This window comes from Puma concolor, chromosome C2 (genome assembly GCF_028749965.1).
Source record: "Puma concolor isolate L17-30 chromosome C2, mPumCon1.1.hap2, whole genome shotgun sequence".
Classification (NCBI taxonomy): domain Eukaryota; kingdom Metazoa; phylum Chordata; class Mammalia; order Carnivora; family Felidae; genus Puma; species Puma concolor.
This window is the reverse complement of record NC_141675.1, coordinates 113,869,865-113,882,858: the sequence shown is the minus strand read 5'-3', so window position 1 is coordinate 113,882,858 and position 12,994 is coordinate 113,869,865. Positions and strand designations below refer to the sequence as shown.

Below are 12,994 nucleotides of genomic sequence, written 5' to 3'. Positions count from 1 at the left end.
AGGCCTCTCATAGTTTTTCTACTGTTTCTGTTTTTGCCATCTTCATGTACATCCATTCTATGCCTAATGATGTATGGGGTCAGGCCATATGAATATGGTTTCTGTCACCATGAATGCCATGTTCAGTTAAGAATATCTGACACTATAATATTAATAAGGCCAGCTACTCAAAACTGTACTAAAATTTCTGTTTGGGCCCGATGAGTAGTCATCTGATGATATAAATCAGTGGAACACATACCAGGGGAAATATTATCCATTTGTAATTAAACTGGTAGGAGAATAGGTAATGGGCATTTGACAGGTACGTAATAGGTTGTTGAGCATTGGAATTGGGGCTTTATTCAAATTGCAAGGACTCAGAGAAGGTTTTTGAGTGGAGTAATTTGATAAGGGATGAACTAGATTTGAATACATGATCTCATATATGGGCATGCACATTGAATGCCAGACAACATTATCAGTGAACTGAAGAAATACGAGGCCTTAGCCATCCTATAAAATCTGAGAAAAAGGCAAATTAGGTGATAAATTAAATGTAAATCTACCACCACACTCCATCACCCAAACCAATGGAACGTTGTTTCTATGAATGGCACCATTAAGAAAAAATACTGTATCAATAGCAGACTGGCCATCTGATTTCACTGGAACAATGCATTGTACTGAGACAAAATCACAGCAGTTCCATGGAAATATTGTGTGGTAAATTTATTCCAATACATGAAATATTAATTAATTAGTGTCCTAGGCTATAGGGAGGAGAATAAAGCTCTTTAAGTTGAGGCTGTGTCACTTTCTCACTGATCAAAGGTCTGAAGAAAAAGCATTACAATCTCTGAACATGGAACATAAATGGGTCACTCAGAAGGATATTTTCTTTCTTTTAGTACTTGGGAATATGGCTGCTTCTTACATAGGAAAATCTATCCCATAAATTTCTACCTCTTCAATCTCAGTGATAAGCTAAAAAAAAAAAAAAGTGGGGGGTGCTGAGTTACAACCAAATCAAGAAAGAAAGTATATTTTCTTCTCCTTCCTACTTTTCTACTTCCATAATCTACTTAAATGCTCCTAGAGCCCAATAACCAAAAAATCCTTAGAATTCCAGGCACAATGGAGAATATACTTGTAAAGCAGTTAGGATCCTCTAGTCAAACATCCTCAGTTTTTACAAGTGAGGAGTGTTAATGCTATACCACACAGAATTAACAGAGGCAGTTCCTTATAACTTTTATTTAGCTTGAACACGTGAGGCTTCCTCTTGTACATTCAATAAGCTACTACCTGAGAGGAAGAGACATTAGCAATTAACTGAGTTCAAGAGTCAGGCCAGGAGTTGTGTTGTGTGAAATGACAAAACAAATAAACAGCAGCAAAAATTAAAAGTTGGAACAACGGCTCTGACGCTGGTTGAATTAGTATTAAGGTGTTCTGAAGGAGAATGAGGGGAATAAAGCTTCCAGCTGAACTGGAAAAGAAAGCCTCTGTGGCCAAGAGTAAAACATAATCCAATGTTTAAAAGTTACTGCTCTGACAAGGAACCACAGGGCCTTTGGTATTAAATTTGCACAATCCACAAAGTTACCCACACACAGCATAATTTTCCCTTTCACTGAGTGAATTCACAGTTACTACACAACCAGTATTTCCCAGAGAAAGCCTTTGCAGCTCAAGAGAACTGAGCCACAAATCCTATTATCCATCAGAAATTTGGGGTTTTACTATCCCCAACCTACATCAGATTTCTGTTGTATGCTTTACTATGTGTAAGTCAGTGAAAGGATAATTTTGCAATTCTTGTTTGTCATTTTCCTATGACCTGTTCCCATTACTACAGAAAATGTAGTGCTAACCAGTGGGCACTCTCAGGCTTCTACCCTGGTTCCTGAGCCCTTGCCAGCCCCATCACAAAAGTGTGTGTGTGCTGCTCACACAGAGGCAAGCATGTCACACAGATTCTGATGGGCCTGGAGAGATGCTGGCAGCTTTGCAGCTGTTTAAGGAGAACTCCTTACATTGCTACACTAAGATTAGAAAAACAAAGGGATAAATTCTGGTTTTTTGTTTTTGTTTTTTTTCTCATCAACATTGCATATGAAAGCCATGATTTTTAACCTTTTAATTTACTACACATTTTGATTTTTAACTTCAGCTCCTAGATTCTGTTGTCAAATAAATAGACTCATTCGCCCTAAAGAATCTATTAGCTACAATGGACCAAAGGTTGGTACAGAGAATGAATGGATAGGTTTTAGGATGAGGAAAGGGATATATAGGCTTAAGAATTTTGATCTTCTAAGAGTGATCATAAGTTATGCTCAAGGGTTTAAATGGAATCTCATCCATGGGTGTGTGAACAGTGCTGAGCTCAGTGGTTTGGCATTTTATAAAGATGATTTTGGCCCAAATTCAGATTTTGGTGGGAGAATATATTAGAAAATACACATAGATTATTAAAAGGATATGTGAGTATTCTAGGCAGGAGATGGAGTTTTCTTGAATTTTGAGAAAAGTAGGTGGTTTCAGCAGGTATTAAAGAGATAAAAGCCATGAGTTTGATAATAGTTCTGATGGGTTCAAGGCGGGAATTCAGTGTCAAGGATGACTCTCAGGTTTCTTTCTTTAAAAACGGGGTAATGATGATGCCATTAACTGAGAATGGGAAAGCAGGATGAGGGCCACACTTGGTGATACTGTTTACAAAGATTCTGAATTTGGATCTGGACATTCTGAGTTTCATGAGTTTTTGAGACATTTGAAGAAACTATCCGGTGGTTGGAATGTGGTAACATCAAGAGCAATAAGAGAAAGGAAATTATTATGACCTAAAAATTGCTCAGGGGTAGTTTGTCAAGATGCCCTCACAGTGAACTCTAATGACACAAAGTGTATTTCTAATTGTTACACCTGCTATGCCTGGGTTATTCCCCAATTAGCTTACAATGCCCAGTAGAACAGCTTTGCCCCCAACCTACAGGGAATCAATCCATTGGTAACTTTTACTGAGGGAATTTAAAATATATTTTTTTCTTTTTCATGAATAGATTTGGAAAAGAGTACAAATAAATACCTTCTCCCTGCAGTTGAGGTTTCCAAGGAAAATCTTTGCGCAAGTAATCACTGCTTCATTCTGCACCTTCCACTTTTCTTCATTTAAAGATTTTAGGAGGAAGTACAGCGGATGTGGGTGTGAAAGCAGCTAGAAACTTCATCAGTTTGGCGATTCATGAAGATGTCTCTGGCCCCAATGTAAAGTATGGTAGAGGGAAATTTATATTTCTTCCCTTTAGAAACCCACCATCTTTCCTTCAAGAAACCCATCATTTCTCAATCTCGAAAAGACTTTAAGAAACTGAGTGAGGACACTAGGATCCGTCTAATTTTCATTATTTGTAGTTTTTCAAGTTTTTTTATTTGATAATGAGACATCCAGGTGAGAAATGAAAATCCTGGTAACCCTATGAGGTTTTTCATTTAACTTCAGGGTAGACTATTCTGGATACTTGTCATAAATACTAAATGTTTGACTGATGAGGAGACACAAATAATAATATTTCTTTTTAATAGTAAACTTGAGATAATAGAAAAAGGAGGCAAATGATAAAATGATGATAATGACTCAAGAATTTCAGAGGTTATTTCATACCATAGAAACTTTTCATTGTCAGGCTAAGGACAACTAAATTATGCCGCTTAAACTTCCTTAATTTGTTTATGGAATCATGAAAAGATGAGCTAAAGTCACCAATGATAACATTATTAAGCCCCTTGTTTCCAATGGATATATGTGTGTGCATATGTGTGTGTGTATATATATATACACACATATATATGTGTATATCTATATGATATAGAGATACATATGGATATTGAAAAGATCTAAGAACTTAATAGCTCTTGACCTAATTATAAAAATAGGGTGTATCAATTATGGATTTAAAGTTGGCAAGAAACCTAGGCAGGCTCACTCAGCACAAAACCCCACCTTAGAAATTAAATGACTTGCCCTCAGTGTCTAGTAAGGCTAATTTTTAGAAGAGACATTTCAGTCATTCTTGCTGCATGTGCTGTGTTTCTAGGCCTTCTCATGGGTATATGCTTTAAAAGATAAATTTTTAATGTTATTTGTTTTTGAGAGAGATAGGGGAGAGAGAGCAAGGGAGGGGCAGAGAGAGAGAGAGGGGGGGACAGAGGATCCAAAGTGGGCTCTGTGCCGACAGCAGAGAGCCTGATGCAAGGCTGGAACTGTGAGATCTGTGATATCATGACGAACTGTGAGATCATGACCTGAGCTGAAGTTAGATGCTTAACTGATGGAGCCACCCTTGCACCCAAAAGATAAATTTTTAAAGCTATTTTTTTTTCTATTCTCAAGGAACATGGGAAATAACTCCTCATTCTCCCTAATGTTGAACCATTATGAAAATATTGTCTATGGAGCTATTTTAAAGTTAAACAATACAATTTGGGTATATAGGTAGATTTTTAAATGTATTTTAATCAGCAAGAAGTGTGTGTATAAAATTGTGTTATTCATTTTATTTTGGGAAACAATGAATTTACACATCAAATTATAGATAGATTTTTCTCCTTCTAGGTGATCTAAGAGTCTGTGCATTCACCTCTAAATACCTTGGGATCTCCTCTTTGGATTTGCTTTTAGACAACATTTATAGGTCATAGAACAAAATCAAGCAAATTATTTCAGGGATGCATCAAATATAAAGAAAGGAACCTGAAAATGAAGAAAACTATTTAAAAAAAACATTGTGTTTATATATCTAACTTTGTTTACAAAAAAACTTTTGTCTGAGAGACAGAGGGAAATTACTCTTGATGGATGAATTCAGATACAAATGAAAATATTCAAAAGCATATGCTACATAATCCAAAACCTTTTCTGTATTTTAAAATACAGAAAACCTATAAAATAAAATTTACTTATGATTAATTCCTAATTTTTCATTAAAATATTTATTGCCACCTACTAAATGCAATAGTATTATTATTCCTGTTGCTCTCTTTTTCTCTTCTTTACTATTAAAATTTAAGACTAGCCTTAAATATATGTCATTGACCATATATAAATATCTATAATTCTATAAAATAGGATGACTATATATTGTGTTTTTATCACAAAAGCAGTTTTGGAGGTACTGTGTATTTTTCTCCTCCTTTATTCTCTCCTCTCACCTCCACCAGACAATAAATATTAACAAGCTAAGGTCTATCATTTTATACAATCTTTATGTTCTTATGGTTTTTGCAAATGTGTGTGTGTGTGTGTGTGTGTGTGTGTATTCACAGATCTACAGAATGGGAATTTTAAGACTATTATCTATTTGTTTAATGAGATAATGTTAAATACATTTCTCTGCATCTTATTTTTCTCACATTCCTAGCAATTATGGAAATTTCTTTCAGACAACTCATAGATCAATAGCTCATTTTATTGATTTTAGCCATAATATTGGTTAGTCTGGTTATGCCAAAATTTGTTCAACCATTGTTTCATCCTGTTGGTTTACATATTATTTCCAGTCTTTTGCCACTGTGAACAATGTTGTTGTAGACTTTTCTACCTATGAAATATGTTATTGCTATAGAATAGATAGAAGGCATGGGTTGCTGAGTTGAAAAGTATGTGCATTTTTATTTATGTTTCATTATTAAAATAATTTAATGCTTATTTATTTTTGAGAGGGAGAGACAGAGCAAGCTGAGGAGGTGCAGAGAGACAGAGGAAGACACAGAATCTGAAGCAGGTTCTAGGCTCTGAGCTGTCAGCACAGAGCCTGACATGGGATTCAAACTCACAAACTATAAGTGAGATCATGATGTGGGCCAAAGTTGGGTGCTTAACTGACTGAGCCACCAAGGTGCCCCCGTGTATTTTTTTAAAATATTACCAAATTGTTTTTCAGTCTTAATTTACATTTTTATTAGTAAGGGTGACAGTGGCATTTTCTAAATTCTAACAATCAGATTTTGCTAATCTGAGGAATGAAAAATAACGTCTTATTTTATTCACACATCTTGAGTACTAGGGAAGGTGCTCACCTTCCTCACATTAACTCAATGTGTTGACATATTCTGTGACTTGCCCATTCAATTCCATTTTTGTTTTCTGTCGAATTACTTGACTTTTCTTACCAATTAGTAATATTTCCTAGCATGTGATAGGAACTAATATTTAGCCTATTATATTAACTATACATATTTTTCCAACATTTTATTCATCTTTTACCTTGTGAAATATTTGATACATACTTCATTTTCATGTATTTAAACATTATATTAAATACACTTATATCCTTATTTATAATTCGTGGGTTTCTTAGAGATTTTGTAATATATTTAAATTATATTTATTTCATGAATTTTCTTAGAATATTTAAATTGTTTTCTTTTAATTTTTTACTTTTAAGCCCTTGATCCAGTAACAATTTTAATTTTTTTTTTCAACGTTTATTTATTTTTGGGACAGAGAGAGACAGAGCATGAACGGGGGAGGGGCAGAGAGAGAGGGAGACACAGAATCGGAAACACGCTCCAGGCTCTGAGCCATCAGCCCAGAGCCTGACGCGGGGCTCGAACTCACAGACCGCGAGATCGTGACCTGGCTGAAGTCGGACGCTTAACCGACTGCGCCACCCAGGCGCCCCAATCCAGTAACAATTTTAAAACAAACATGGAAAACAAAGCCATTCTTACTTTTTTTTTTCTGAAATAGGCAAATGTAGCCATAATATTTTCTCAATTGAAAAATCACCCATGTACTATATTAAATTCCAGTACATATACTTGAATCAGTCTTTGGAGTCTTTATTTGGTTTTACTATTATATTTTCCTATTTTCATGCCATATTATATTCTATTAAAGGCTTCATGTTGTAACACCACTGCACACTTAACTTTGTTACTGTTCATATTTTTCTTGTCTCTTTAAAATACTTTTATTTTATAAGAACTTTATGCTTATGCTATTATGTTAAAAAGCAGTTAGGATTCAGGGGCACCTGGGTGGCTCAGTCAGTTAAGTGACCAACTCCTGATTTTGGCTAAAGTCATGATCTTGCAGTTTGTGGGATCGAGCCCCACACTGAGCTCTGTGAAGCCTGCTTGGAATACTCCTCTCTCTGCCCCTCTCCTGCTCAGGCTCTGTCTCTCTCTCTCAAAATAGATAAATAAAAATAAATAATCTTAAAAACAACTAACTGAATTTAACTTCTAGCTGAAATTGAATTCTAATGACATATTTATAATACTAGGTCTTCTTATCTGAGATCATATTTTGGCTATTTCTTTAGAAATTGTATAATACTTTTCGGTAAGTTTTACAATTTTATTCACAAGGTCTTATATATTTTAAAAATATTTCAATGTATTTTAAGGTATATGGCTATTGTAACTGATATATATCCTTTTTATTTCTTTCTTGCTTGCACTGAAAAAAATCTCGTGATTATTTATGTATTCATCCTGCATCTGGTACTTATTAAAGTCATAATGTTATTTGTTTAATTATAACAATATAACATTAGTAAAAATATGAATTTATCTCCTACAATTTTTATGACATTTCATTAATCTTTGTTATATTTTGTTTTCATATCTTAGATGTATTGAAGTTTCTGAAAAATACTGTACAATAATGGTCAGAGTAAGCATTTCAATCTGTCCTAATTTGAGGAAGATGCTATATTGTTTAGAATGTATGCTATTGGCTTTGATTACTCATCTTTAACATATCGCAAAAGCTTAATTCTATTTTTAAAGCTTTTATAATTAGAAGATGATTATTAAATTGAAATTAATTTTTTCCAAATTAAAAAACAAAACCACTTCTCTTATACAAGTAATAAACTCTATATATAATAAATTATATATAATAAATATGTATAAATATAAATACATAAAATAAATATACATAATAAATTCCATATATATGGTGTGTATATGGTATATATATATATATATTCCCCTTAATTTTGAGGAACAGTTGCCCAAATACATATTGTTTGTAAAGAATACTGAAGTGTAAAGATAAATGTTCTGGTTAAAAGGGATATGTAAATAAGGAAGATACATTTATTTGCAAATAAAACGTGATTATTTTCACAGTCTTTTATGACTCTGTTTTTCACTTATTCTTCCATTTCAGTGATCAACTTGAGTGAATCTGATGGAAACAAAACACAGGTGATGGAGTTTGTTCTCATGGGACTTACAGATCTTCCAGGGCTGCAGGTCCCCCTGTTCCTGGTGTTCTTGGTCATCTACCTCACTACCATGGTGGGCAACCTCGGACTGATTTTTCTCATCTGGAAGGACCCCCATCTTCATACCCCCATGTACTTACTCCTTGGCAGTTTGGCCTTTGCAGATGCTTGTTCCTCCACCTCTGTGACTCCCAAGATGCTGATGAATTTTTTATCCAACAATCACTTGATATCCCTGGTTGAATGCATCACCCAATTTTATATTTTTGCTTCCAGTGCAAACACTGAATGTTTCCTTCTGGTAGTGATGGCCTATGATCGCTACGTAGCTATATGTAATCCTTTGCTTTATCCAGTGGTGATGTCCAATATCTTTTGCATTCGGTTATTAGGTGTTTCATATATTATAGGGTTTCTTCATCCTATGATGCACACCAGTTTGTTATTTAGATTAACTTTCTGCAAGTCCAATGTAATACATTATTTCTACTGTGAAATTTTACAACTGTTTAAGATTTCCTGTACTGACCCTAGAGTTAATATGCTCTTAATTTTTATATTTTCAGTCTTTATACAATCTTTCACCTTTATGACTATTATCATCTCTTACTCCCATGTCCTCTTTGCCATCCTGAAAAAGAAGTCTGAAAAGGGCAGGAGCAAGGCCTTCTCCACATGCAGCGCCCACTTGCTCTCTGTCTCTTTGTTCTATGGCACTCTCTTCTTCATGTATGTGCGTCCTGGGTCTGGCCCAGCTGAAAATCAAGATAAAATGTATTCTGTATTTTACACAATCATAATTCCCCTGCTAAATCCTTTTATTTACAGTTTGAGAAACAAAGAGGTTTTAAATGCCTTGAGGAGAATAATAAAATATAAATAGTTCTTAAGGCAAAATTTAAACTTGCTCATTTCAAACTTTGCAAAATGCAAGGGGTCTGAAGTTATGAAAAGTAGCTTTGGCTTTATAAGTTTAACAGAAGGCAGTGTCTAGGGCAGTTTCTGAGTGCTGTATGATGAAAGCTTCATTGGGTATTTGTTTCAATGTAAGGAGATCTTAATGTCACACAGAACTGAATCACTGATTAAAAATAGACCACCTTTAAGAAAACTAAGCATTTAAAATTTGTGATTTTTTTACTCTTTGTACATTTCCTCTAAATTAGATATAATAATAGTTTGTAATATGATTGTAGCAGATATTTATGTTTCTTTGCTTGAGGCTGGAATGACTGAGTCAAGATAATTGTCCAAAGCCTGCATATCAAAAGTTTTGCTGCTTTTCCAGTTTGCATTCTGACCAACAGTGTAAGAGGGTTTCCCCTTCTCTTTACCCTCAGCAACACCTGTTGTTTCTTGTGTTGTTAATTTTAGCCATTCTGACAGGTATGAGGTGGTATCTCACCGTAGTTTTGATCTGTATATCCCTGATGATGAGTGATGTTGAGCATCTTTTCACGTTTCTGTTGGCCATCTAGATGTCTTCATTAGAAAAATGTCTATTCATGTCTTCTGCCCATTTTTAAGTAGATTATTTGTTTTTCCCATGTTGTGTTGTACAAGTTCTTTATATACTTTGGATATTAACCCCTTTATCAGATATGTCATTTGTAAATATCTTCTCCCATTCCAAAGACTGCCTTTTAGGTTTGTTGATTGTTTTCTCCACTGTGTAGAAGTTTTTATCTTCTTTTTTAATGTTTTTTTATTTTTGAGGAGAGAAAGCATGAATGGGGTAGGGGGAGTGAGGGAGACAGAATCTGAAGCAGGCTCTGCGCTGTCCGCACAAAGCCAACGTGGGGCTTGAACTCACAACTCACAAACCATGAGATCATGACCTGAGCCGAAGTTGGACCTCAACTGACTGAGCCACCCAGGCACCCCAGAAGCTTTCTATCTTAATGAAGTCCCAATAGTGTATTTTTGATTTTGTTTTCCTTGCCTCTGGCAACATGTCTAGTAACAAGTTGCTATGGCTGAGGTCAAAGAGGTTGCTGCCTGTGTTCTCCTCTAGGATTTTGATGGTTTCCTGTCTCACATTTAGGTCTTTCATCCATTTGGAATTTATTTTTGTGTATGGTGTAAGAAATGATCCAGCAATGCTCTCCTAGGTATTTCCCCAAATGATATAAAAATGCAGATTCAAAGGGATACATGCACCTCAATGTTTATAGCTGCATTATCAACAATAGCCAAATTATGGAAAGAGCCCAAAGGTCCATTGACTGATGAATGGATAAAGAAGATGTGGTATATATGTAATAGAATGTTACTCAGCCATCAAAAAGAATGAAATCTTGTCATTTGCAATGACATGGACATAGCTAGAGAGTATTATGCTAAGCAAAATAAGTCAGAGAAAGACAAATAACATGATTTCACTCATATGTGGAATTTAAGAAACAAAACAGATGGATATAGTGGGGAAATAAAAGAGAGGCTAAACAGGAGATAGACCCTTAACTACAGAGAACAAACAGAGGGTTGTTGGAGGGGAGGTGGGCAGGGGGATGGGTTAAATAGGTGAAGGGTTTTAGGAGGCCACCTGTTGTGATGAGCACTGGGTGTTTTATGTAAGTGATGAATCACTAAATTCTACACCTGAAACTAATATTACACTGTGTATTAATGAAACTGGAATTTAAGCAAAAACTTGAATGAAAAAAAAAGTCTTGCTGCCTTTCGATTGTTCAGAGACTCAGATGAAGCGACTTCTTAGAGGAGACTGTCCTGAAGAGAAAACTTTCTTTGTAGTGAAGAAAATATTTTAAAAAGCACAGAATATAAGAGAATAGTGGATATTATTGAGAAGAATCTTAACTGGGATAAAATAAAAAGTAGACAATTAATTAAAAGTATGGCTCAACTGTATGAAAATACACAGTATATTTTATCAGGGAAATTATAGGCAATATTGGTACTCAAGAATTTGTAAATATTGGAAGATTTCAGGATATATCTCCTCAGACATTAGGAATATGCTGCATTTATCTTTTCATGTTTAATCATGCAGAAACGTAAGTTTCCATAGTTATTGGTCTTATAATCTCTTACATGTCTATTACTCAAGTAAAAATAATTTGCTTCTTTAGTTAGACAATGAAACATATCTTAATTTGGGTAAGTGCCACTATGGAATGGTTTTTTTATTTCTGAAATGATTATAAAAACTTTCAGTGTAATATTTATTTTTCTTTCATTGGCTACTCTAAGAAATATGTAGTGACTTTCTCCATTGGACATATGAATTTAAAGGAACTCTAAAGTGGCAAATGTATAATTTGTTTCAATCTGTAATATCTTTGGATACCTATTGCCACTGCAAAATATCCAGGTGATGGCTTGATATTGGTGAGCAGTAAGGAAGAATTAAGAGGAAGAATAGCATATTCAGAAAATCTGATGTACAGACCTAACAGGAATGCAAGCTAGGAAGATGTAAGGCTGAGGACTGAAGCCAGCACTGTACAGGTCCTCCAGCATATTTTAGATAATCTTTGACTTTTTGACAGGGCACAAAGAGTACATGAATGTAAAATGATTACATCAATGTGCTTGGCAATCTAAACAGGAAGAGACAAGAAGAGGGTACACATTGAAGTGAACTGAAATCACAATTTCTACAAATCAAATACAGTATTAGGAGAAAATGATCCTTGTCATATAAATGGAGGTACTTAATAGAGGCATCTTGGTGCTGATGGAGATTTAAATGACTATTCTATGTTTCTGCACGGTCCTATGTCCTCTCTTCAACTAGGCAGAGGGAAAGGTTTAGATTTGTGAATAAGGACACTGTTATTTCAAAATACAAGTGCTGTGAAACCATATAATATTTAAACTAATAAGAAAATTTAACATATTGGGGTATTTATTGTTTAAGAGTATTTTAGGGAAGAACCTCCTACTGAAGAGGTTCTATAGTGCATTTACAACCTTTCAGCTGGTGACTCTAAAAGTGGCAAGTCAGGATCAGTCTGAAATACACATCATCAAGCCATTTCCTAGAAACAAAGGAAATCTTGGATTCCTAAGCTAAACATCCTCAATGGATAGCATTTATCCATATTCACAAGGATATGTTCGTGGTGAACCCCTTCAGACTCTAGGGGTAAAGAGAATATCTACAACCTTAAAGACAGAGACTGGATTACTACTAAAGGAAAGATCTGTATGGTAACATTTTGTCTGTTGCACTGAGACTACAAAGACAATGAAACCACATTTATAAACTATTGAGGGAAAAATAATGGGTTCCATAAATAGTATTGAGACAAACTGTATGCAGAGAAACTGTGAATGGCTGGGCAGACTGAGGGCACTGCTCAATTCAGGGGCAGTATTCATGACACAATATTGTGTGGCTGACTGCCTTGTGCATAAGATGCTATAAGCAATGGACCAATAGATAATGATAATGTGACTGGTAACTGTATTGTAAGTATATGTTAGAGTTTAAACTCAAAAATAAATTAAATAATATCCCATCACTCTTAACAGAAGTTTGGCAAATATCAGAGGATACTCTCTTTTAATTAAGAGGCCCTATGATAAGTGTTATGTAGTATAAACTGTATGCTATAATTCACTTTGAGAGTGTTTTCTGCTTTTCTAAGCCTATAAAAGCAAATTTCATCATTCCTTTGATTATTTGTGGGCAAGTCACAACTTTAGTTTTTTGAGAATGGGTTGCTTGAGAGATATTCTGACCTGCTATGATAGCTAGTGCTGAATGGCTCATTCACTGTCAATCACAGGTCACACTGCCC

The 12,994-nt window shown here is 34.8% G+C and overlaps 1 protein-coding gene across 1 annotated transcript; it reads left to right on the top strand.

Moving 5' to 3' along the window:
• The first annotated feature begins 2,674 nt into the window (after positions 1 to 2,674).
• LOC112849832 (olfactory receptor 5AC1-like) lies at positions 2,675 to 9,108 on the top strand. The gene is made up of 3 exons (XM_025913508.1): positions 2,675 to 2,788; positions 3,163 to 3,262; positions 8,168 to 9,108. Exons 1-3 carry the CDS (start codon positions 2,675 to 2,677, stop codon positions 9,106 to 9,108), a joined length of 1,155 nt encoding a protein of 384 aa, XP_025769293.1.
• The last annotated feature ends 3,886 nt before the right edge of the window (positions 9,109 to 12,994 follow it).